The sequence below is a fragment of the Ambystoma mexicanum genome, chromosome 4p (assembly GCF_040938575.1).
Source record: "Ambystoma mexicanum isolate Mex_15411 chromosome 4p, UKY_AmexF1_1, whole genome shotgun sequence".
NCBI lineage: Eukaryota > Metazoa > Chordata > Amphibia > Caudata > Ambystomatidae > Ambystoma > Ambystoma mexicanum.
The window spans coordinates 108683439-108707133 of NC_090927.1; the positions used below are offsets into that span (position 1 = coordinate 108683439).

A 23695-nucleotide genomic window follows, 5' to 3' on the forward strand; every position below is an offset into this window, starting at 1 on the left:
TATTTTTCACATTATTTGTAAAATTATTTTAATTAATTAAAAAGACAATTATTTGTAATGAGATGCACAATGGATCAACTTTCTCAGCATGTGCACCTTTTCTCCATGAACACTCTCAAGATCTTGCACTTCACTCACCAGTAGCACTCGGATGGCCATCATGGCTGCCGCTCCAGTGGACACTGTGCTGTCCATCAGAATCACATAGTCCTCACCAATCTCTTTAGGGAGACGAAGGTAGTGTAGCTGCAACATGGAGACAGAAAAGGCAAAAATAAAAAGGTGGCTTAATCGACCAGTGGTGTCAAAAAAAGCATCACACACCATCAAACTTTCAAACCATATACAAGAGCTCAGTCTCATCAGCCTAGAGGACCAGTCACATCCAATAAATCCGAGACCCAAATAGCCAAATCGTTCAGCCTAGGTTCGCAGCTAGTCTCACATTGGCAAACCAGTGCAGCAGCTCAACTCTTAACTCACACTCAGATTAAATTCCTTTAGATGTGCACTAGCTAATCTAAAACCAACGGGCCTCACAGGTATAGACATTTTAACACAGCATCCTAAACCATCACAGAGTAAGCACAGGCAGTCACTAATAATGACAACCGCATGCAGGCAATGAAACCCTTGCATGCTCACACAGGAGCTCAGCTCTTCCAGTAGTCTACTCTTGCCCACATCTCACCACATACAGCAGATCTGAAGCACTGACAAGGTATTGTACCATTTTGTCTTCACTATACTACAGCAAACCTTGGGCCCTCAAACCCCCGCACCGCAGCTTCAGGTCACAGACCAATTGCAATCTCGTATGCACAGCTTGGATAGTGGCGATCATCTTTACAATCATGCCCGGTCACCGTCCGACTTCCCTCATCCCACCCATTAGCGCTCTCAACCATATATCACAGTCAACCTCCAACCTTCACACATGAGCTAATGCGAGAAATCATCCTCCCTTTAGCCAATATTAAACCACCAAAAGTGTAGATTCGACTAGCTTGCACCCAATCACCCTCTAGACATTCCACATCAAGGATAGAAAGGTGCTCAAACCTAAACCAAATTCACCTACTCAAACCCCACACAGCAACAGAAAGCGATTCAACAGTCACAACACACCCCAAGTAATCTAGTGCCAGACCCAAACAGGCCACCACATTTGCTTAATCCCAGCCAGCATTTAACATGCAGCTCCAAGAGACGGCTCAGCTAAAATGCCATTGAACCAGACTCATAATACAGCCCTGAAGTGCTAATATATCGAGTACCAGCTACCATCACATAAGCACAACAATACATGTTCAAGCCCTAAACCGAAACCCACTACACCTCATGTTAAACAGCAAATCAGAGTTCACCCCAACATGTGCTAGACATCTCAACATCTGCATACCTCAGGCTCTCCAGTGTCATGGTTGGTCTGGATCAGTATCTTTCCCAGTCGGATATCCTTACAAACAGCAGTAAGTGCTTGCTCCATCGTCTCCCCTGCACGAAGGATGGACACACCAGTAATCTGAACAGCACAAAGAGAATGGTGAACACAGGGAGTTAGCTAAGCCATCAGATTCTCCTGAAAAGCAATGCAGTCACGTTGGGTTAAATATGGAGCACTGTATGGTTATTTGGAAATTACCGCTGGTCACACAACAACCGTGATGCTCTGTTGACACGATAGGCCGCTAGGGCCAACTAAGAGCTGGGTTGTATTTTTGGGGCTTTTACTGCAGGTGAAAAACATCATGGTTGGGGTCTAGAAGAGGGCAGACTGACAGCAAGAAGCACATTAATGCAGCTCAGCCACGCTACATAACGAAGACAAAACAGGAAAACCAACAATCATCCAACTGTCTCAGACTATCTGGATACACTTTGGCTGGCTGACTGACTCTCCTGATGCTGGGGAGCAAGCTGCAAAGCCTGGCCAACTTTATATTCAAAATTTTCAGTGCCAAAAGGTCAGCTTGCAGGCTTTGCGTCTTTCTGGCTAGCACTTCCCTGAGGCCGTGAGTGTTAGGACAGTTTTTCTGAAGTCCAACTAAGGGCTTAGTAAAAACATTCAACTGAGACAGTACAAGACTCCACTCTTAGTATAAGGCTGTACCACCTGAGCTCATGGTAGCATAGACAGAGCAGCCAGGCTTATCCTAGGAGGGAGAGAGGGCTGTAGGAAAGTGCAATGAACCTGTAGTATAACCAGGATTCAATAGAAACGCTTCAAACACAAGTATTATAAAAAATAAAGGTTTATTAAAGTCTTAGGTTAAGTACTGGTCATAGAGTCATAAATACATTATAAAAATACAACAATGCTTGAAGGTACACCGACCAAAGCATAAACCTTCTTCTGAATACCCAACAGTAATTCTAGGGGAGTCGGACCTTGTCAAACATTTAGTATAGGCCACACCTATTGATGGGGAGTAAAACCAATAGTTACTTTTAGATTACTGTCAGTAATACAAGGGTAGTAGACCCTGCCAGTTATGCAGTGACACTCAGCAAAGAAATCACATAATCAACCAGCCCTGTTACCAGGATATGTTTCTGAATAGTGGAACACAGATTTGAAGCACAGTGTATACCCATAACTACTTTGAGGATAACAGTTCTACTAGGTGAGTAAAGCCTGTTAGTGTAATATACAATTACAGTTACTTTCGAGCCCAGTGAAATACACTAAGTTAAGCAAGAACTCTTTACACTTATTTAGGATTGCACCCGGTAGACCAAGGTCAGCTACATCTAAAGAACACTTTTCAAGAATGACACAAAGCTTTTCTAGGCAGGTAAAACCTTATGATGTAATATACTACTATAGTTGCTTTTCAGGTCGGTGGAACACAGAATGAGGTAAGCAATAACTAACCTATTTTAGGATGGCACATAGCTAACTCGAGGTAAGTAAAACCCATATACTTTTTAAATGAGCAACCAGCAACTTAAAGGTAATTATAACCTAAGGCAGAATTATTCTAGCCAGGCTAGGCTAACAGCAAGTCAGGGGAACCAAGACCCAATTGGGGCACTCATAGATTTATATCCTACCAGGAATAATAAAGTGTAGCCGACAGCATTACTTTTGGGAAAGAGGCACAGGTGAGTAAAATAACCTTATAAATACTTTTCAAAATGGCACAACACTCATTCAAGGTAAGTAAGAACTTTTCTAACTGTTCACTCTCAGAGTTACAAACTTTTAAACACTTATTATACTTTTCAAGACAGAATCCTTTACTTATCCAGTCCTTCCCTGTTCTATTGCATGAGTACACTCAGAGGCAGAAGGGGGGCCCTAGTGGTCTAGGAGCCAGCTGTATGCAGGGTGCGATAGGGTTCAGTTGCAGGCAGAATTCAGAGTTCCTGGCTCCCAATCACAAGAACACACCAAAGCTTTACAGAAATCACAAAGGTTACAGTAAGTAAATACCCCAGCCAACACAGTACCTTAGCACAGAAGAAGAGTTGCAGCAAGAAGACTGCAGGATCTGCAGCCAAAAACCTGGTCGTTGAATTAATTTATCATGAATACTGAAGAAAAGAAACTTGAACGACTTTAGCAGCAGGGATCACAGGAAAGCCTCTAGACAAGAGGATCTTTGCATGGTTTACTAAGCACAGAAGAGGTTGCAACGGGGGGAAGACTTAAGGGTCTGCAGCCAAATACCCAGTCGCTGAATTCCTTGTCTTTAAGACAGGACACTGGAAGAGCTTGTGCAGCAGGCAACAATGGGGAAGCCTCCAGGCAAGAGTTTCTTTGCGGCTGGATGCGGCTGTGTGGGGTTGGCGCCATTTTCAGGAGCCAGATGATGACTGAATATCGCCGGTCGGATTCTCGCTAATTGCAAGGTCCAACACTCAGATGAGGGGACTTTCTGGACTCTATTCACGTCTCTGGAGATCCTGCAGGATGCCACCCAAGTTTCTGCTCGATTTGGAAGACGGTGCACCGCATACTTGCTCGAGGTCCCAGGGTATTGCAGCCCCGCAAAGTCGCAGCACGATGCGGGATAGCTCAAAAGGCAGGTCTTCCTGAGTCTAGTGGGTCTCACCAGGCTCTGGGTCGGAGTTGTCGTTTTCATAGTTCCCAGGTGGCTTGGAAGGAAGGGTAACAACAGGCTCTCCGGTCGCAGTAAATTGTCTCAGCTGCGTTTTCTTCACCTTCCTCTTCGGATTCAGGTCCAGTGGTCGACTACCTCTTTAGCTTTCAGGATCTGACTTTTATGCAGGAACCCAGCCAATTAAACCACCATGCAACATTCAAACTTGTGGGGGTTGGCAGTTCTTTCAGGACAGCCAGCCTTCTAGCTTGAACTGGATTCTCGCAATCAGGCTGGAAGACAAAGGGCTACAGAATTTTGGCTCCTCCCTAGCTTCCTGCGTTCAGACACTCTGGAGCCTGGTCGGGCTTGACCGAAGTCTCCCGACGAAGATAGACATCACACAAAGGACTTTCCTGCCCTGGAGGGCAGGGGAAGATCCAAGAAAGGCCAAGGAACGCTAAAATGGCAATAAAAGAAGACAGGGGCCATTTTGGTGAAATGAGCAACCATGGGTGCCTTTACCGGGGCTGTGTAAACAGCCTGTGGTAAATGTACACTGAATTAGTAAAAAGGTTCACTGCCACCAGCCATTAAAGGTAAGCTTAACAGAACATTTACAGTTAAAATGAGAAAGGGGATACATTGTATCTCCCCAGCACTCCACATACATTGGGGTGTGCTGGTCTAACTTAAAGTTTGGAGAGGATAAAATATCCTTTCTATCCTTGGGAACTGAAGTTCTCACAAGTTTAGTCAGAGAAAGTTAAAAGGGGGATCCCAAAGGGCAATCCAGCAACTATAGGCAGGATGTGCCAAAAGTTGTCAAAGAGGATACAACTAAAAAGACACTGGACCTCATTACGACTATTTGTCCAGAAACACTGGTGCCGGTAAGCCTACCAGCCCTGCTGTTTCCGGACCGGCACAGTGCGACTCTGCGAGCGGGTGCCGTCCCTCCCGCAAGAATCAAACCTGGCGAGCGGAACGGCACCCGCCTGCTGAGTTTCACGTAAGCACCAGTACCGTGCCGGTGCTTCTGTGGTTCCCGTTCCCATTGAGTCCTATGGGACTCAAATGAGAATGGGGATTAAGAATTTTCTGGCGCCTGACTTCCAGGAACACCGGAGTCATAATCCCAGTGTTTCCGGCAAGTCAGGCACCAGAAGGTTTTACCGGCATGGTTACCGCCAGACTTGTAATGAGGCCCATTGTGGAGAGTCTTATAAATGGCACCCATAAAAAGAGTTAAAGGATTTGTGAGTGTGGAAAAAGATTCTCAGGCACTGAGGTATAGGGAAAAATAATCCACCATTAAAGCAAAATGTTCTGGGGTTGACACAGGTCACTAAGATGTATCATTGTAGGAAGAGATGGTGGCTCAAGCGCCCAATAGCCCACTTGCAGGCCACTGGAGTCCCACTCACTGGTGAACCTGCACCAGTGATGGGACTCAGACATTCAGGAGTCTTGGAGCCGCTTTCTATAGGACATTGGAGACCCGCTGGGCAGCCCAAAGCAGTTGAAGCAGGAAGACTGCACCCTGACAACATGCACAGGGGTGGAAGCTGAATGCCAATACAAGCAAGGACTGGCAACTCCTCTGCGGCAGCATCTTGTGGCCACAGATGAGAGCTGAAATTGCGATTGTTGGTGGCCAGTCATTTTTGAAGTGTGTAACTGGCCAGATGCAAGAGGAAGAGATAAGCCTACACTTGCCAAGCTGTGATGCCCCAGAAAGCAGTATAAAACGAGTGCTTGTTGACCCTCAATTACTAGATATTTCTTTTTTTAGAAAGAGACAAAACCACTGGCTGTAGAAACAACATTCCAGGAACATGACCAATATATAAACCCCTAGATGCAGAAAGCAAGCAAACACATACAAAAAGCCACCAGGTAAATGATTGCCCACCCCTGGCATACTAAAGAATATATAAACTCCATTAAACAAGTATCTGCACAGAAAAGGTCTACAAAAGTGAACTAAACAATAAGCATAGATAATAAAAAATGTATGGATGCCAAAAAAGGACCACAGAATTATACATAGTTGCGGTTTAAGACAGCTTTCAATATACAAAGCAAAGGTTTCAAAATCAAACCTGTCTCTCAAAAGTCAAACTTTAGCTCCTGTAACTATTCAGAGTGTTCGAAATGTGAGTACTATTTGTCGTTACTTCAGGGAATTTAAACTGAGTCACCAACTTCCATCCCCCTTTGGGGAAAAGGAAAAGGTATGCCATGGCTATTGTGTCATCATAGGTAAGTGTTGATGTTGACTTTCAAAATCAGCTCAGGTGGGAGGAATTTGGGAGGCCACCATATTTATGGAAAAGAGGTAAACAGATTAGCCAAAACGCCAAGATGCCTCTGGGCGAACGTGCGCTTACACAAGTGTCTTTAACATAACATAAAACCCAAGCAAGCTAGGTGAGCGAGCAGTCAAGGCTTAATCTCAGGAAAGTGGGACAGTGGTCTACGGCTCTGAGCCCACACAGAGCAACACTTAAAATGTCAAGTTAGACAATATACCAAAATACAGTTTATTAGACCTTTGCTTACACACTAAGCATATAAAGATCACAGGTACGTATGTATTATCAAAACTCCATATATAGCATATACACATTTCCAAATAGAAGAAATAAAAGCTGCATATGAATAAATTACCAATACAAAACAGGTGAGTAGTCAGATGCAAGGAAAATAGATAAAAATAGAAAAAGCACAATTCCAGAAAGAAAGTTTATTCCATCGTACAGCGGCACAAACCGAAGCAGCCCCAGCATTGCTTCCGATGGAGACTGTTGGCTGAAAATTCAGGCAACATGTAGCATAAGCTGAAGATCTGCAAAGTTCCAAGGCTCAACTCGGATTGACGATGGCTGCAATGAGGTAGCCGGGGAGAGAGTTGGTCAGTCCCCTGGGTGGCCCAGTAACACTGAGGGCTCAGAAGGTACAGATCCTTGAGCAGAGGTCGAGACTGGTTGTTCCTACCAGTCCAAGGGTCGAAGCACCAAGTAGGGTCTTCTGAAATCAGGCAGAGGAGCATGGCTTCACTTGACCAAACACTGGAGTAGATGCTGGTCTGCTGCAGGGTCATCCTCGGGGCGTCAGGCTGCTCTTCTTTGTAGAAGTCTTGGTTCCAACGATGATCTGCCGAATAACATGAGCCCTCCTTTTATCCAGAGTTCAGGCTGGGAGCAAGGCCCAACAATGGTATCTGCAAGATTCAAACAGTCCAGGTTTGTCTAATCCAGGACCAGTGGTCATCACTTCCGTCCAGCAACTGACTTTCGTGCGCCAGAGGATGTGGACTGGCTCACACACACAAAGCCCCCTTGGCAATGAAAGCCACAACTTACCCCTGGGAAAGGGATTTCCATATAAGGCATTCCGTGACCTGAGAAGGCAGGAAGAAGGCCAAAGAACAATATGGCCAAAGAGCAAGCACAAATATTGTAGGACAGCCATTTTAGGGTGTTCGCCACCTTTAGTAGACATTTATGATAAACACAAAAGCGCATTAGAAAAATCTAATGAGAGCGGTAACAAACACCACAGCTACCACCAGCTTGTCTTAGGCACATTGTCAAAGTAACCAAAAAGCTATTAGGTGAGAAGTTATAAGGATACAAAATATCCTAACTGCACCTCACTGTAAGATGTGTATAATTGCTAAAATACAAGAATTCATAAAGAGAGAGAGTCTCTCAATACTGACAGACTTGGGAACTAGTCAGTTTCTCGACAAGAATAAGCAAAACAGACAAGGGAAGTAAAGCAAAAGGCTTTATTGACCCCCAAAAAGTCAGGACAGGGTTCAAAACAAGCAAAAATAATGTGGGTCCCATAGGGATCTATGGAGAGAAAGGTGAAAAAAGAAAATGTTTCCTAACAGTAAGTCTGTTCTTGTAGGTCTCAGGAAAGATTAGGGCATCCACTCATCCACTCAGATGAGGGTGTCAGGAGAACCCATCACTCTATTCTCAGACTCATGTTTTACGGAATCTCACCATTACTGCGACTCTACAATGATGCCCGGTACGAAAACTGCCAATTCGAAATTCCCGACCCCCATTACTGCGTCCAAGCGGGGTTGTGGGGGTGTCCTTCGTTTACCATTATGGTAAGCGGGGGCACAGGAAAAAAAAATGTAAAACAAGGACCCAGTGGCGTCAGCAGTGCCCTACGTAAGTGGGAGGAACTGACGCTGCTGGGGCACAAGGGAGTCGGTGGCGCACACATAAGTGTGTCGCGATAAAGGAAAGTGGGTGGGGGTTAGAGGATTGCAGGCAAAAGTGATCCATCTGATCACTGCGCCTCAATTGGCGCCGACATTCCCATCAGCGCAGTGAACAGATTCTGTTCTTCTACCATGGGCAAAAGAAAGGCAAGCTGCAGACCAAGGACTTTGGCCCAAGGTAAGAATGTTGCAGTCTAGAGGTCAACCAAACAGGTCAAGTAAAGAAGTCCCACAGACCTAGCATAAGTAGACCTGCAACTCAATTTAGGGGACACATACTCACACTGATGGATAACGAGCAGGTGCCAGGGGTTGCAGGTAAAAAGGAAGGTTTAACTCTCAGGGTTGGATCCAAGAGACATGGTCTCTGCTGATGGTCTTCCAGTTAAATAAGATGACAGGTCCAGGACCTTGGGATTCGTGATGTAGGGTGACCTCCTAGCAGCCCATAAACAAAGAATGGCCCAGAAGATACAGCAGCAGTCAAGCAGACTCAGGGTGACCTTTCCAATGGGTCACAGGTATTGCAAGGCTGGTCTCAGAGTCAGCAGCGAACAACCAAGACTATCAGCAGGATCAAGAGCAGCAATGTCCCACAAGACTACCAAAGGAAGAGATGCAATATGGCTGGCTTGGTCTCCAATGTCTAGTAGGAGACCGCTCTCAAGGTGAACATTACTCTGTAGCAATTCAGGGTAGACCCTGTAAGCACTGAAGTACGGTGAGAAGACTTGCCCCCCCCCACTCTCCCAATATAATGGAGGGAAGACCTGCAGGAGGTTTCCACTGGTTGAGAGAAGGCAGAGTTGTTCTTTGCAATGTATGGAAGCAACAATGAAAGCTTCAGGAAGAATCTCCGGCTTTCTTCGTAGACCTCAAGATTTCTTCGGATTCAGGATTTAATGGACGCATTAGAAGTGGCCCTAGATCCTCTCCAGATATATGCGCAAAGCAGGTCTAGGGTCCACCCCACTCTAGTACCTTGGGTTCCAGCAACGCCTACGAGGAGGTGATGGAAACCACATGCAAATGTGCAAATTGAATGTGTCTGGGAGCAGTTCAGGACCTGGTCACTTTGTCATACTGCCCTGATGTCCACTGCTGCTGGGGCGTCCCGTCGCTTTTCTACTTCCCAATGCAGAGCCCACAATGGCACTATTGTATGAACGGAATACGTTTAAACTGGAAAACTCAATTACAGCATTTATAGGTTTCTGTGCGACTGGAGATTAATTGACTAATCCCGATTGGTTGGCCGCCAAAACTCTGAAAGGTACATGGCTGGGGAATACGTGGAGAGACAACATATTAATTCTCTGAAATGTATCTGGAAGCAGGTGCATTAGAGGGGGCTTCTCTTAGGATGCTTCAAGCTTCCTGACAGGGGAACTCTGCCACTCTGTACAGAGGTGTTTTGCTTCCTCGTCTCCCACCTGTCAGTCGTTGCTGTACAATGCATGCCTGAAGCTTTCTGGCACGTTCCTATGATTCCTGTACCTATGATAGCCACGGGGCCTGAAGAGGTTGCCTCTGAGAGTGTGGCTTGCTGCAACACCACTAACATATCTGCTCCAGAATTTTACATCCTGGATCTGACATCTGCAGTAGCTCCTCAAGCAACCGTTCTGCGGCCTGTCCTCAAGCCTTTTGTTCCCAGCAGAGTGATCTGTGACCCGTCTTAAATCACAAGAAGAGAAGGGCATGACAGCAGCACGAAGCACAGAGGTGACTCTCTAAAACAGATCACAGATCACTCGCGTGGGAGCAAAGGTCTTGAGGGGAGGCATGTTCTAGGGCTCTGCTCGGAGATCCTTTGCTTGAAACCAGAGCCAAATCCAATTTGGATGCCAAAAGCGTCCTCTACACCTGCACTTCCTAGCTTCCTCAACACCATCCTTTGGTCTAAATAGTCATCCCAGGGTCTTCGGAGCTCCATCTTATCATGGACTACTTCTCCAGTGTTTGTCCATGTCCAGTCCTTCAAGGACACACTGCGGTTCTGCTCTGCAAACATCCATCTCTGAGCCTCTCGCATCAAACCTGGGCCTGGATCTCTTCTGGCGAGGTCTCCAAGACTGTCCAGGCTGATGGTTGGCACCTCTTCAGCTCCTGTGACCTGTAGGTATTACTTACCTTTGCACAATAACCAGCACTGATGTACAGACTTGCAGTGCGAGGCTAATACAGGTCGATACACACAGTATTGACCCAGAAAGACTTTTTGTTACATTGGGTAAAAATAAAAAATAATCAAATGCTATGAAGTTATTCAGTTGGAGGTCTAGTTATTAATAATTCTCAATTTTTAAAACTATTAGAATAGTGACTGAAACAAACAATACCCATCAACAAAACCATCTGCACACAATCAACTACTCCTGAGCTTGGAAGCAACTAATCTTAATAATTTCAAGAGAAATTAATTAGAAAATAGTGGTAATCCATAAGCAATGTGAAGGTTTGTCGTAATTACCCGCTGCTGGTAGAATCTTTTTCCATGGTAGATGGTTCCTTGTGGAGTTTCCACTGTAACCGGCTGAAAAAAGAAGAAAACCTATTACTCAAAAGACGAAATACAAAATCCACAAAAAACCTAGCCTTACACAGACAAATTTCAATCACCCATGCAGCGACATCCTCATCACATACACAGCCCATCACGAACAAAGTAATATTTCAAATAAACACTACAGCAACATGCAGTCTAAAACACACCCCTTTGTGCCTATCCCAGTATTCGTAAGGTGTTTAACTTGCCAATAATTGTTCTCTCAAATCTGGGGACAGGAGAAGATTCTATACAGTGGAATGCCTTCAGAGATTTACTACTGCAGCTTTTACAAGAAGTGTGACTTCTCACCTCCTTTAGCCTAGCCCACTACACTTCATAAACCAAATATTCAAGGATGATTGAGCTGAAGGAGAATAAATGCTCAAAATAATACATTTTGTAGGAGTGTGTGGTCAATCTTGAAGGCCAATAACCACAAATTCATTATGACACAAAAAGATGCACTCTAATTAGTACACATTTCCTAATAGTCTTCTTAGTCCATAAGTCACACTCGAGGGATGGCCCATGACCAGTTAAAGCTCTGGCGTGGCTGGATGATGGGACACCAGATCTCAAGCAATGAACACCCAAGCAAAAGCATTGCAAACACGCCTCAAAGTGTCCCTTCGTATGGTCACGCAAGAGGCATTCAAAGAATGATGGAGCAAGTCAGTTATACAAAGAATGCCCACACTGGCATAACAATATTCCACACAAGCAGCTTGTCGTATTTAGAACTGAACTGTCAGGGTATTCCCGTGTATCCAGTTTCCTTTTCTTCAAACATCTGGTTGATTGTGCCTTGTGATCTAGATCAGGAAAATTGAAAGCTTGGTTGCGATCTTGGAAAGTTTTGTGCAAAGTTAAAAAAAATAGTTAATTTTTCTGTGCTCAATCTGTGATCTTGGAGCTCCATCAAGCTCAATGCTGGTTCTCAAATTTGTAGCATAAAGCACCAAAGGCTGGTTTTACGCTCACTATAGGTTCCTTTGCATAAGGCACTTTGATTCAGCTATGCCAATTGGCCCTTACTTCAAGCTCTGGGAAAGGGGCATATGAGTAGTGCTGGATCAATGCTCAGAATCTTGGCTTCAAGGTCATCCCCTCCATTTCCCACCCTCGCACTCACTTCTGGCCCTGCAAGATGACCTAAGGCATCACTATAGCATCATCAGGACCTAGAGGAAGAGCCTGGTCAGTGCTGGACATATTTTGAAATTTGCAAGGCCATATAATCACCTCCTGAATGCGGATGCTTTATAGTACTCTGCTGCTCCAACATCATTTAGTGTCCACATTTCGAGATCACAAATAAGTGCCTCTAATCAGTTGGCTTGGTAAGAGAGCACCTACATAGCACCCTAGGATATTGATGACCAATGGTTCTCAATTGTTCCAATCTGTTTTGAATTCTTTTCTGGGTTTCTTGTAAGCATTGCACTGGTGACTTCACAGAAAGCTCTCACTTGCATCATTGAATGCCAACCTCCTGGAACCCGGGCAGTTTGGAATCTAGGGACTTGAACCCTGGAACCTTTGCCTAGTCCTCAGATATGGTTAAGCATTTACTTTAACAACTGGGCTCACTAAAGACAGATATATTTTGATCAATGTTTTTTTTTTTTAATAAGTTAATTTGAAAAAAAATCTATTCTTCTCTTATAACTGTTCACTGGATAATAAGACCCAGCAAAGTCTCCACTGTTTTGTGTACTTGTGGCATGATAGCTAGCTAAGCGATGCATGATCAGTTAAAGGATGACTACAAAAATACTGTGGTGATTCTAGAGCTTGGACCGTGAGGCATTCCAAATCCTGCCCCCTCCCCCACCCTGGTGCAAGCAAGTTCCTTAGCAGTACTTTCGCAAGCCATGCCTCTGATACAAGATGTTTGCCAATGTTTCTCTGTTCTTTGTAGAGACATGTTAGAGTAGATTAGCCCTTTTATGTGAAATTTTCTCCACCTGCGAGTCCCCCAGCACTTTTTGCTACACTTCTGGATTTTTGACTAGTTTTCCTGAGTAAGTGGGAATCTTTTTCCACACTCATTCTTTTACTCTGCTTGTGGGAACCTTTTTGCGTCTTTTTGGAGTCATGCTTCCCTCAAACTTTTCTGGCATCTACATTTTACAAAAGCACCACACAGCACTTTCTGTGCAGTGTTGCCGTGAGCTCCTAGAGCTTCCACTTTAGTGTTTATATATTTTCCCTTGGTTAACTCCTAGTTACCAAGGCAGGGGGATACTTTTGTATCCCTCTGTTTTATTTTGCAAGATCAGCACACCCCACCTTATGTGGAGTGCTTGAGGGGAGACATTGTATCCCTTTTAATCGCCTCTCCGGTTGCATTTTGGTTACATGACTAGCCATCTGTTCAGGCTGATGGGAGTGTACCTTTTTGCAAGACATTTTGTGGAGTTTAGTCGCTGTCTTCCCAGCTGCGGTAGGGGACACAAGGGACACCTGATCCTGACCCTGGGGGCAGCTATACTAGGGAGGATCACATGGGAGGAGACAATTATCAGAGGTGGGGAGAGATCATGACTTCATTGGACAAGACACGGTATCCCCCTTTTCCCATGAGGAAGACCCCCTGTTATCAAGACCCCCTGTTATTGAATACCCTAATGGCATGTTGCCACGTGTCTGTTCCCCTTTTAGGAAAAGTGAAAAGTCTTTTCCCAGCATCTTACCTATCAACCTTTCATTCTTAGTTTAAAAATACCTTCTCTAAAAGCTCCAAGAATACCTTTACCAAAAACTCTAGGGAAACCTTCAGTGCTAGTTCTCCTTCAAAGAGAACTGATCTTCCATGCAACATCTTTGGAAAATATCCTCTTACTCTTATGCAACAGAAACCATTAATGGACTTCAATTCCCACACAACTGAGGCACTGAGACGAGGAGGATGTAGGAATTGACACAGAGCAACAAGCGCATTGAGCATGCTAGTTGTTGGATGAAGGCACCTGTGCCGGCACCTTTAAAAATGTTAACTAGAAGGTAAGGAGCAGCTCAGGAGAACACGCGACTGCTTCAGGGAAGGCAGAAGGAGGCTGGAGGCACGAGCCGCTGCGCGGAAACTGGAGGAAAGAGTTGGTGTGGCAGAGCTAGGGAGCGCACCCGCAGTGAAGGAAAGACGTGGTGCGAGCGAGGCATGCCTTGGAGACGCCAGGAACTGCAAGAGAGGCGTCTGGCAGCCAGAAGAAGCAGGGTGGTCCTTACCAGCATGCAGGAGCAGAGCCACGAGGAAGCCAAGGGAGACGTCACAGCCAACCAGAGTGGTAAGCAGGCAGTGAAGGTACGCCGCATAAGTGTGAGCACACTTGAAAACGGTGAGTCTGCCACAGCAGAGTGGGTACTCAGGGGCGTTTCGGCGGCCACGCCAAAGAGAAATAGAACATTGTCAAGTTACAGAAAATGAAAAGGCAAGAAGAATGTTTATGAATTGAAAAGATAGAACATTTTGAACATTGTGAAACTACTGAAAATAAATTAAAAAGATTGTTTGACAAGTAGATCTACCAAGTCAACCAGAAAGGCATATGCTATTTGGGGATAAAGAGACTGTAAGATAAGAAATGTCCTGGCAAACATACACCAGGCAGTTGTGAATACAAGAGTGAAAACAAGAGTAGTCCTGGCAGGGGAGTACCAGGCAACTGCGAGTGCGAGAGACATCCTGGTCGGAGAGTACACCAGGCAGCTGAAAGTGTATGAAGAGTCCTAGCAGGGCAGTATACCAAGCAAATTGTAAACCTACAAAGAGTATCAAGCAGAAACAGTGTGTGTTAAACAAGGAAGGAACATGTTAAAGAGGAATTTACAAGGCTGAATAGTGTTTGTCTAACAGGATTGTTGTGGGTCAAGAAAGACACAAAGGAACTGTTAGAGCCAGAGTCATTTGTGATACCAGTGACGAATCCAGGGGAAGGGAATCAACCTCTGGAATTAAGGCCCGTTCCAATTTGTAGAACATTTATGTTGTATGCTATTCTGTTTTTATTTAAGACCACTTTTGCAAATAGCAGGTTAAAGACATTTCCCTTATCACTTTATTATTTGTTTTAATGTGAGACTCAGGCTAGATTGTTTTGGACACAAGAACAGCTTTTTGATTTATGACATACTGACAAAGACAGATCCTTCGTTTTAGTTTTTTTAGGTAAGGAAACACCTCTTGAATAGGGTCAGCGGCATTTTCCCAACCCATTTCAGTTGAATAAAAGTCTTTAACCAAAAACATGACAACTTGTGTCCTACTTTGACCCCTCACTACCCAGATCTGTCTAGGAGGTTGGCGGTCCCCATTGGACAGCTACCCCCCAGGTTTGAATGGTTCATGGGTAATGATTGACTCAACTTCATAGCTACAGGGAAGATCCGAATAAAGCAACTTCCTCCTTTGGACTGATGGGCCTAGCCAGTTCCAACACCAACAACAATTTGCGCCATCCCTGGAAGAGTTGCGACCTCCAAGGCCCGCAATTCACCAATACCTGTGCTGCATCGCTGTGCATCATCGCCTAAAGCGGTATTTCGCCGGGAAATTTGGGGGCATACTCCTAAGCCTGCAATGACTGAAGACAGCTCCCCAAAGTCCACTCACCAGAGACGTGGACGTAGAAACAGAGAAGAGTCTACCGTTGCGACAACTGTCCTTCAACCAAGCCTTAAAAAGGCGCCAACAAGCCAGAACCGCGAAGATACTTTGCTGGGCGTGCGTCTGCACGACAGCTGTCATCAGATCCACCGAAGTCCATTTCTTCCATTGCCAAGAGCGAGAAACCAGTGACCGGGTCTGCTGTCGCCTCACCGGTGCAACCATCCTCCAGCAACTGCTTTATCACTTGAAGGTACTGTCCCTTCTCCTGGTAAAACATACCTGGAGTATGCTTGCTTGATCGTGTGGGTTGCCTATGGCTTGTATCCTGCATCCCTCCAGGCCTTCATAGCCACATTGGGCTGGACAACCCTTTGTATTCTAGTCCTGCCTTAGGACATAGGTCCTTGGGGCAGTTCAAGGAAACATCCCGATTTCCTTGGGTTGTAAAACCTAACTTGTACCTACTTGCAAACCAAGAAGAGATCATATTTGATTCTGCCACTCTGAACCTTGTACTCTGTGTTCCTGCCTTTCCTGCTCAACCCCTAATCATTGGTGGTCCAGTGTCCCCTCTGAACATCGTGAGACTCTCATAAGATAGGGTTGGACTTCTACAATAAGAAAATACTGTTTCAAAGCGCCCACAAGGCAAGTGAGGGAGCAGGAATGGGAAATAGATTAAAATATATAAACACAATATTTAAGAGCAGTGGGGCGGCAGGGGGGGCACAAACCTGCTATGCCTTGTGAGTATTCAGAACGTGCAAGTGCAGCAAGGGAGAGGGCAGGGGGGTAAGTGCTGGGGATTCTGAGCTCAGGGGTGAGCCAGACATGTAGCGCTAGGAACGTTGAGTGCTACACGGCCTGGAGCCGCGAGGGGTGTAAGTGCGAGCCTCCAGATGGGAGGACATAAGTGCAAGTGCAGAGGATAGACACCCTGATTGGGTGCGGGAGGTCAGGGCCCAGAGGATGCATAAGGGCCCAGGACACCAATCACAGCAACTGTGGGATTAACAGGGAGTGAAGAAGGGAAGGAGGAGGTAAAGAAGAGAGTCTTAAGGAGCTTCTGGGAATTTAAGAAGATCCTGCTCGAGGCGCAGAGGGGGAGGCTGTTCCATAGGAGGGAGCCAGCTGAGGAAAGAAAACATCCACCTGCCCTCTGTTTAGCAAAATGCTTTACACACAGAGTTGGAGCCAGACGGGCGTAGTGGTCTAAAGGGAGAGTATTTAGTAAGATAAAGTTGAAGATGTGTGGTCCCCGGGCCCAGACCGCCTTGTGGATGATGCAGAGGGATTTGAATTTAATCCGTGCAGCAACCGGGATCCAGTGAAGACATTGTAGTGCAGGAGAGATGCAGTCCCTGGGCTTAAAGCCAAGGATAAGACTTGCTGCCCTACTCTGCTTTAGCTGGAGGGGGTCGCAGAGTGGAAGATGGTAGATTCAAGAGGAGGCTATTGCAATAGTCAAGCCTAGAGAGAACCAGGGCTTGGGTCACACTGAGCCTCGGGGGCAGAACCAGAGGGGAGTCCTTTTCCTGGTGACTTTTTGTTTACTGAATACCTTTGGTTAGTGGTAGGGTCTGAGAAGAACAGTTTTTGGACAGAGGACGGACACTTAAGTTGACAACCACCCTGATGACGAGCAGCTGTTAGAATTCAGTCACGTAAAAGAAACCATTTAATTGTAGGAAGAGAAAGGTCCTTTTCCTTTTTGTTAAATATAAATTCTTGAGTTGAAATGCCACCACTTGTCCGAATCCTTCTGAATCACCACACTAGACAAAGTGTCAATCATGTTCACTGGCTAAAATGGCCACGCAGAACCATACCAATGGGCTGGTTCGGAAAATCCATCTCATCATCAACATATGAAGCATCCATGCTGGGGTTTGTCTTTTGGTAAGTGTTCTGAATAGTGCCCATCAGGAAGGAAGTCATGTACTGCCCCTAGTTTTACTAGGGGTACGAGGCATTGTGGGCAACCCGCTCCAAGTTATAGGAAGCAGGATCTTCTGTGTGTGTATATTTCTGGATAAGAGACATGGGAAGATTTGGATGGGTCCAGGTAGAGGAGACTTCCATGACCTTTAACACAGCCTCCTGAAATTTCTCCTGCACAGCGGTTTGTCGGATCCATGGACCTCCATGGCCTGCTACAATTTGTGGCACTCGCCCTGGACTTGTTGGATCTGCAGCTGGAGAGCCTGTTGTGACTAATGCTGGCCGTCAGACAGGGCTTTGTTCAGGGCTTCCATGCCGTGCCTCAATGTCAACCCCTGACACAATTTCCCAGATTGGAGCAATGACGAAGGACAGATGCAAGGATTGCTGCAGATATGACCTGCATTACTTATAGTAATAGCATTTCTGATGATTGTATCTGCTTAGATTCACATGCTGTGCATATGGGCCGACATCCAGTGGTAACCGCAGAGTATTGCATCTGGTCTTTCGGGGATCGATACGGGACATCGGCATAGGTGTGTCTGTAACACTATCCCTATCGTGTAGTGTAGTGTACCCAAAATCCCTCACGCGCCGAGGTCCCTCCGATTGTATTTATTCTGCCATGAGGGAGCCAAAGGCTATTGTGAGTGAGTACATAAAGAAGAGAGAAGTAGTAAGATGTCTATGTTCCTTCCACCTAGAGCGGGGAGGTAGGGAGGGCGCATGCGAATCTAAGCAGATACAATCATCAGAAATGCTATTACGATAAGTAATGCATGTCTTCTGATGCTTGTTAATCTGCTTAGAATCACATGCTGTACATAGACTAGCGAGCAGTACCCAGAGTTGGAGGTGGGTTGCGAGAAGGAACAGTAGAGAAAAGATGTCTTAATACTGCTTGTCCCACCTGAGAATCAGACCTAGAATGAGTGTCTAGGCAATAGTGTTTTGTAAAGGTGTGTACAGAACTCCAGGTTGCCGCTTTGCAAATGGACTCAAGGAGAACATTTGCAATGAATGCTATGGATGCCCCAGTGCGACGAGTAGAATGTGCACTATTGGCTTAAAGGGCAGATCTCTCTTAGCAAGAGTGTAACAGTGTGATGCATTTGACAATCCTCCTTGAGATAGCTGATTTAGAGACAGGATCCCCTTCTATACCAGCTGCCACAAACGAAAAATTGTTTTGTTTTCCTCAGTGGTTTAGTTCTTTCCAGATAGAACATGACTGCCCTGCGCATATCTAGTGTGTGTAGGCTTCTTTCGGCCATGCTAGTAGGATTCTGGAAAAAGGTAGGTAGTTCAATCGATTGGTTCACATGGAACTTCGAGATGAATTTAGGAGCAAATCTGGGGTGAGTGCGCAGAACTACCTTATCCCTGTGGACTGTAACAAAGGGGTCTAGAACAGAAAGTGCCTGTAGTTCGTTAACCCTTCTGATAGAAGCGATAGCCACTAGGAAGGCTGTTTTATAAGTCAGGTCTTTTAGACTTGCTTTATGCATTGGCTCAAAGTGAGCTCCCATGAGTCTGGTCAAAACCACATTCAGGTCCCACGCAGGAGCTGGGTGAGAAATGGGAGGATACATCCTCTTAGCCCCTTACATAAAGGCCTTAATCACCGGTATTTTCCACCACAACACCTTTTGTTGTGATGTGGTGTAGGCTGAGAGAGCAGCCAGATGAACCTTTAGGGAATTGAAGACCAACCCAGTGTCTAACAGATGGGTAAGGTACAGCACAATGTGTGTGGGTGAGCAATCGATGGGATTGACGCCCTTGGAATTACACCAGATGACAAAACGTTTCCATTTGCTGGCATAGCAATAACGTGTGTTAGGTTTTCTAGCTTCCCCGAGTATGTCCATGCACCTCTGAGGGAGCTTTAAGTGTCCAAACCCTATGACCTCAGGAGCCAGGCTGCTAAATTCAGTTTGTGGGCATGGGTGTAGGGTCTCCCCCATGTCCTGAGACATGTTGTATGGGCAGGGTAGTTTTACTGGTGGGGAGAGGGACATTTCCATCAGATGAGCGAACCAGGTTGGCGGGCCCACAGGGGGCCACCAGTAGTATGGTAACTGGTTCCTGGTGCATATTGTGCACTATCTTGTTGAGGAGGGGAGTCGGGGGGGAAAAGCGCAAATTTCCCTGACCATGGTATCCAGAGACTGTTCCCCTTGGAGCGGTTCTGGGGGTACCTGGAGGTGTAGTCTTGGCATTGGGCGTTCTCCTGAGTTGCGAAAAAGGTCGATCTCTGGAAAGCCCCATTCTGCGAAGACGTTGGACACGATGTCTTCGTGCAGATGCCATTCGTATTCTTCGGGCAGAGGTAAATCTCTGCTGAGCATGTCTGCCAGAAGATTGAGTTCCCCTGGAACATGTTGGGACAACAGAAACATCTTGTGTTTGAGAGTTCATATCCAAATGTTTTGGGACAGCTTGGATAGCCCTGGAGAGTGAGTGCCCCCCTGTTTGTTCAGGTAACACATGGCTGTAGTTCTGCATGTTAGAATCAGCACTGCCTTCCCTTGTAGCATCTGAAAGGCCTTTAATGCCTTGAACACCGCTAATGGCTCCAGTACACTTATATGGTTGGATGCTACTTGAGGGGACCACACTCCATGCGCCGTTTGCTGAAGTAGGTGACCCCCCCCCCCCGTGAGAGATCAGTCTGTCGTGAGAGTGGCTTCCACTGCAGGGGTGGTGAAGGTTTTCCCCTTCAAGAGGTTTTCTCTTGACCACCACTGCAGAGCGAGATCGAGGTCTGGCGAGACAACTACCAGATCTTCCCATTGTCCGCTGGTTTGACACCACTGGCTGTTGAGCCACTCTTGCATGGGACACATGCGAAGCCGTGCGTGGGGAACCAAGTATATGCACAATGCCATCATTCCTAGCAAACGCATGGCTTTGCGCACCGTCACCTCCCGACTGGCTACATATTGAGGGATCTGAAAAAGCATGTTCTGAACCCTCTCGTTGGAGGGGGAAGACGAGGCCGTCTTTCGTCCGGATTAGAGCTCCCAGAAATTGTTTTATTTGGCTGGGTACTAGACTTGATTTCTTCTCGTTGATAGAGAACCCCAGACATAACAGAAGGTCTACGGTCTTTTGTGTGTTCAAAAAACATGTGTCGTACGAGTCCCCTGTTATGAACCAGTCATCGAGGTAAGGGTAAACCGGGACGGATAACCTGCGCAGGTGTACTGCAGCTACTGCCAGGACGTTCGTAAACACCCTTGGCGCCGAGGCGATGCCGAAGGGGAGTACCTTGAATTGGTAATGCCTGTTCTCTATCATGAACCTTAGATATTTTCTGTGTGCGCTGGCAACATTGAAATATGAAAGTATGCATCTTTCATGTCTAATGTTGCCATGTAGTCCCCCTGTTTCATCAGTGGGATCACCTCCTGTAGCGTTACCATACAAAACTTTTGAGGTTTTATGAACTTGTTCGCTGGGCGCAGGTCTAGAACAGGGCGCATGGTGAGGTCCTTTTTGGGTACAAGGAAGTACACTGAATAAATACTCTTGTTTACCTGAAGAATAGGGATGGCTTCTATGGCGTCCTTTCCCAGCAGCGCTTCCACCTTTTGAGTGAGGATCTCCAGATGGTCCGGTGAAAGGCGCTGTGAGCGCAGTGGTTTGAATTGTGGAGGTCGGGTGAATGCCATGCAGTACCCGTGGGCGACCGTCTATGACCCACTGGTCTGATGTTATCCCTTCCCATGCCGTGAGGAAAGATGTTAAGCGCCTCCCGACCGGGGTGACATGGGAGGGGACCTGAATCTGATGGTCATTTCTGACCGGAGGCTGTGGCTCCTCTAGGATTGGGGCCTCTACCTCTGGCTTTGCCGCGTCGCTGACAACTTAGAGGGTAGTATGTAGGGCTTCCTGATGTTTGTCCCGCATTGCAGTTTCCTGTGCCATAGTTCTGACTTGCACGGGACTGCTCCCGAAAGGACCGCCGAGAATTATTCCCCCTCAATTGGTTTGATGAGCGAGGCTTGTGTTTCAGGTTTAAACCCTGAGGTACGCAGCCAAACATGCCTTTTGAGTAAGGTTCCTTGGGCCAGAGATGTGCCTGCTGTTTCAGCCGTGTCCAGAGTTTTCTTTATCACATTCTGGTTCACTTGCCTGCCTTCAGCCACAATAGGGAGAAGCTTGGACCTGATGGGCTCTGGGACCTCTTGGAGACCTTCTTGTACTAGGTTCAATTGAGCGTCAGAATAACTCGCCAGTAGCGCAGTTTTATTCGCTATGCGCGTAGTTTATGCAGCAGCCGAGGTAACGTGTTTACCTAGGGCATATAACCTTTTGGATTCTCTATCTGGAGGTTCCTCCCCTGTAGCAAGGATTACTCCTGCCCGTTTTCGGGTGGTAGTCACTACCAGAGAATCTGGGGTGGCGTGCCCTTTAATGTATTGAGGGTCCGAAGGAGCTGGCCGAAATAACTTTTCAACTCTCGGATTCACTGCCCGGGTTTGAGCGGGTGACACTAGGGAAGGAGCCCATCTTCTCTTAATAGAATTAAGGAGGGGAATGGCCTGGCTAGAGGGAGGTTTCTCCTTAAGAATATCCTCTACAAAGTCCTGCTCAGGCACTGCCTCTTGAGCATTTTAAAATCTCTACGCAGCTGCCTTCTTTAACATGGTATTGAAGGACATTTGGTTGTCTACAGGTGAGGCCTGGCGAGCCGGGGTGGACGGGGAAGAATCCAGGCACAATACATCAGTGTCCTGATCTTGATGTGGAAGCGTCCATGGGTCCGTCACCACTTGCTGGGTTTCTTCCCAATTGTCCATGGCATCCGCCTGGTCCTTATCGTAATTCTGTAGGAAGGAAGGTTCTTCATGTTCTCACTGTAGCTGTCCCTATAGGTATCCATCTGGATGATGTCTTCATGATGGACGGGGACAGAAGGCTGATCTTCATGGAAATGTGAAGCAGGTTGAAGGGTAGGCTCAGCCCGAGAACTTTTCAGGGAAGGATGGTCAGAAAAGTTGATAACTCTCAAGACGGTCCATACACCCTGGAAATTTCTCTCTAGTCCATTTATAGGACCCAGAAGGGCCTATGGGTGGAAAAGCGTCGTCTTCCGCCCATTGGCATCGAAAATTGCCTCTCAGGGTTTTGGAAAGAGGCTCTTCACTGTCCTCATAGGTATCATGAGAATGAGGGCACCCTGACGTATCTAAAGATTTGTCCGCGGCCTGCCCCATGTTTTTCGGCAGAACAGGAATAAACCCAACCGCTGAAGTAATTCTCCCGATGCTTTGCTCGATTACCGCCGAATCGGCGCAAGTGAGCCCGAAGGTTTATCGGCAGACTTACTGCCTTCCCCGGTGTTAGAGGGCCTAGCGGTTGTTTTTACGCCTTGAGGCCTAGTCGTGATTTTTGGGCCTACTGCGGCCTTCGGAATCGTTATAGTGTCAGATTTCTGTGCTTCGACATGAAAACCTGATTTAGGCATATCGCCCTTGTTCATCTTGGAATGCCCAGTCGCAAGACGCTGCTGCGGATGCAGGGAAGGCTTTGGATCTGAACAATCCGAGGAATCCGTCAACATTATCGACGGCCCTGTTGGCGCTTTTGCCTTTTTTGACGTATCTGTCGAAATAGGTGTAGGGGTTGTGTGCTTAATGTAATGCGCTTGTACGCTGCTGTCGCCGGGTTTTGTCCCTGAAGCGAGACCAGAGTCAGGCCTTAAAGGGTCAGGGACGGGCGTGGTGACCTAGAAGTGTCCACCTCGAGGTCTATCACATCTGCAACGGATGTTTGGTCATCGGAGGTGCCCCCGTCACTTCCGGCAGGTGTGGCGGTGGGGGAAGGGGATTCCACTCGCGACATACAGTACGTGGCCCACCGCTTTACACGGCGCTCATTAAAGGTCTTAGGCCGAAGGAGTTTGCAAGCCGCACACCGCTTTTCGTCATGATCTAAGGGGAGACGGGAGCTGCAAGGACCAAGGGTATCTAGTCCTACACTTAGGACAGAACCTAAAAGGATAAAAGGAGTCCTTTCCATAGCCAAAGGGGAAGATGACCAGACCTATAGGGTAAAGGGGGGGGGAAAGAGGAAAGACATACCGGAAATGGTTTGACCAGGCTTTACTTAACGAGTCCCGCGAGGGGAGCTTGTAATGAGGCGGAACGGGTTTAACGGGTCCGCCTCCTTTAGCGGGTGCCGTTAACCCATTCCGCCTCACTCGTAATGAGGCCCAATGTCTCTTAAGTAAGAGCTCTGCTATAGGGCGACCAGTTATCTGGGCGGAAAAAAAACAATCTGAG

The 23695-nt window shown here is 46.6% G+C and overlaps 1 protein-coding gene across 4 annotated transcripts in view; it reads right to left on the reverse strand.

Annotated features, from left to right (window-relative positions):
- Positions 1–23695, reverse strand: part of LOC138453040 (uridine-cytidine kinase-like 1) — a 446519-nt gene that overhangs the window by 67563 nt on the left and 355261 nt on the right. For all 4 annotated transcript variants that reach the window (XM_069605485.1, XM_069605486.1, XM_069605487.1 and 1 more), the window contains exons 11-13: positions 10772–10834; positions 1403–1525; positions 139–246 (exon numbers count right to left, since the gene is read on the reverse strand). In XM_069605485.1, the coding sequence (XP_069461586.1) occupies positions 139–246; positions 1403–1525; positions 10772–10834 (294 nt within the window). The remainder of the gene's footprint in view (positions 1–138; positions 247–1402; positions 1526–10771; positions 10835–23695) is intronic.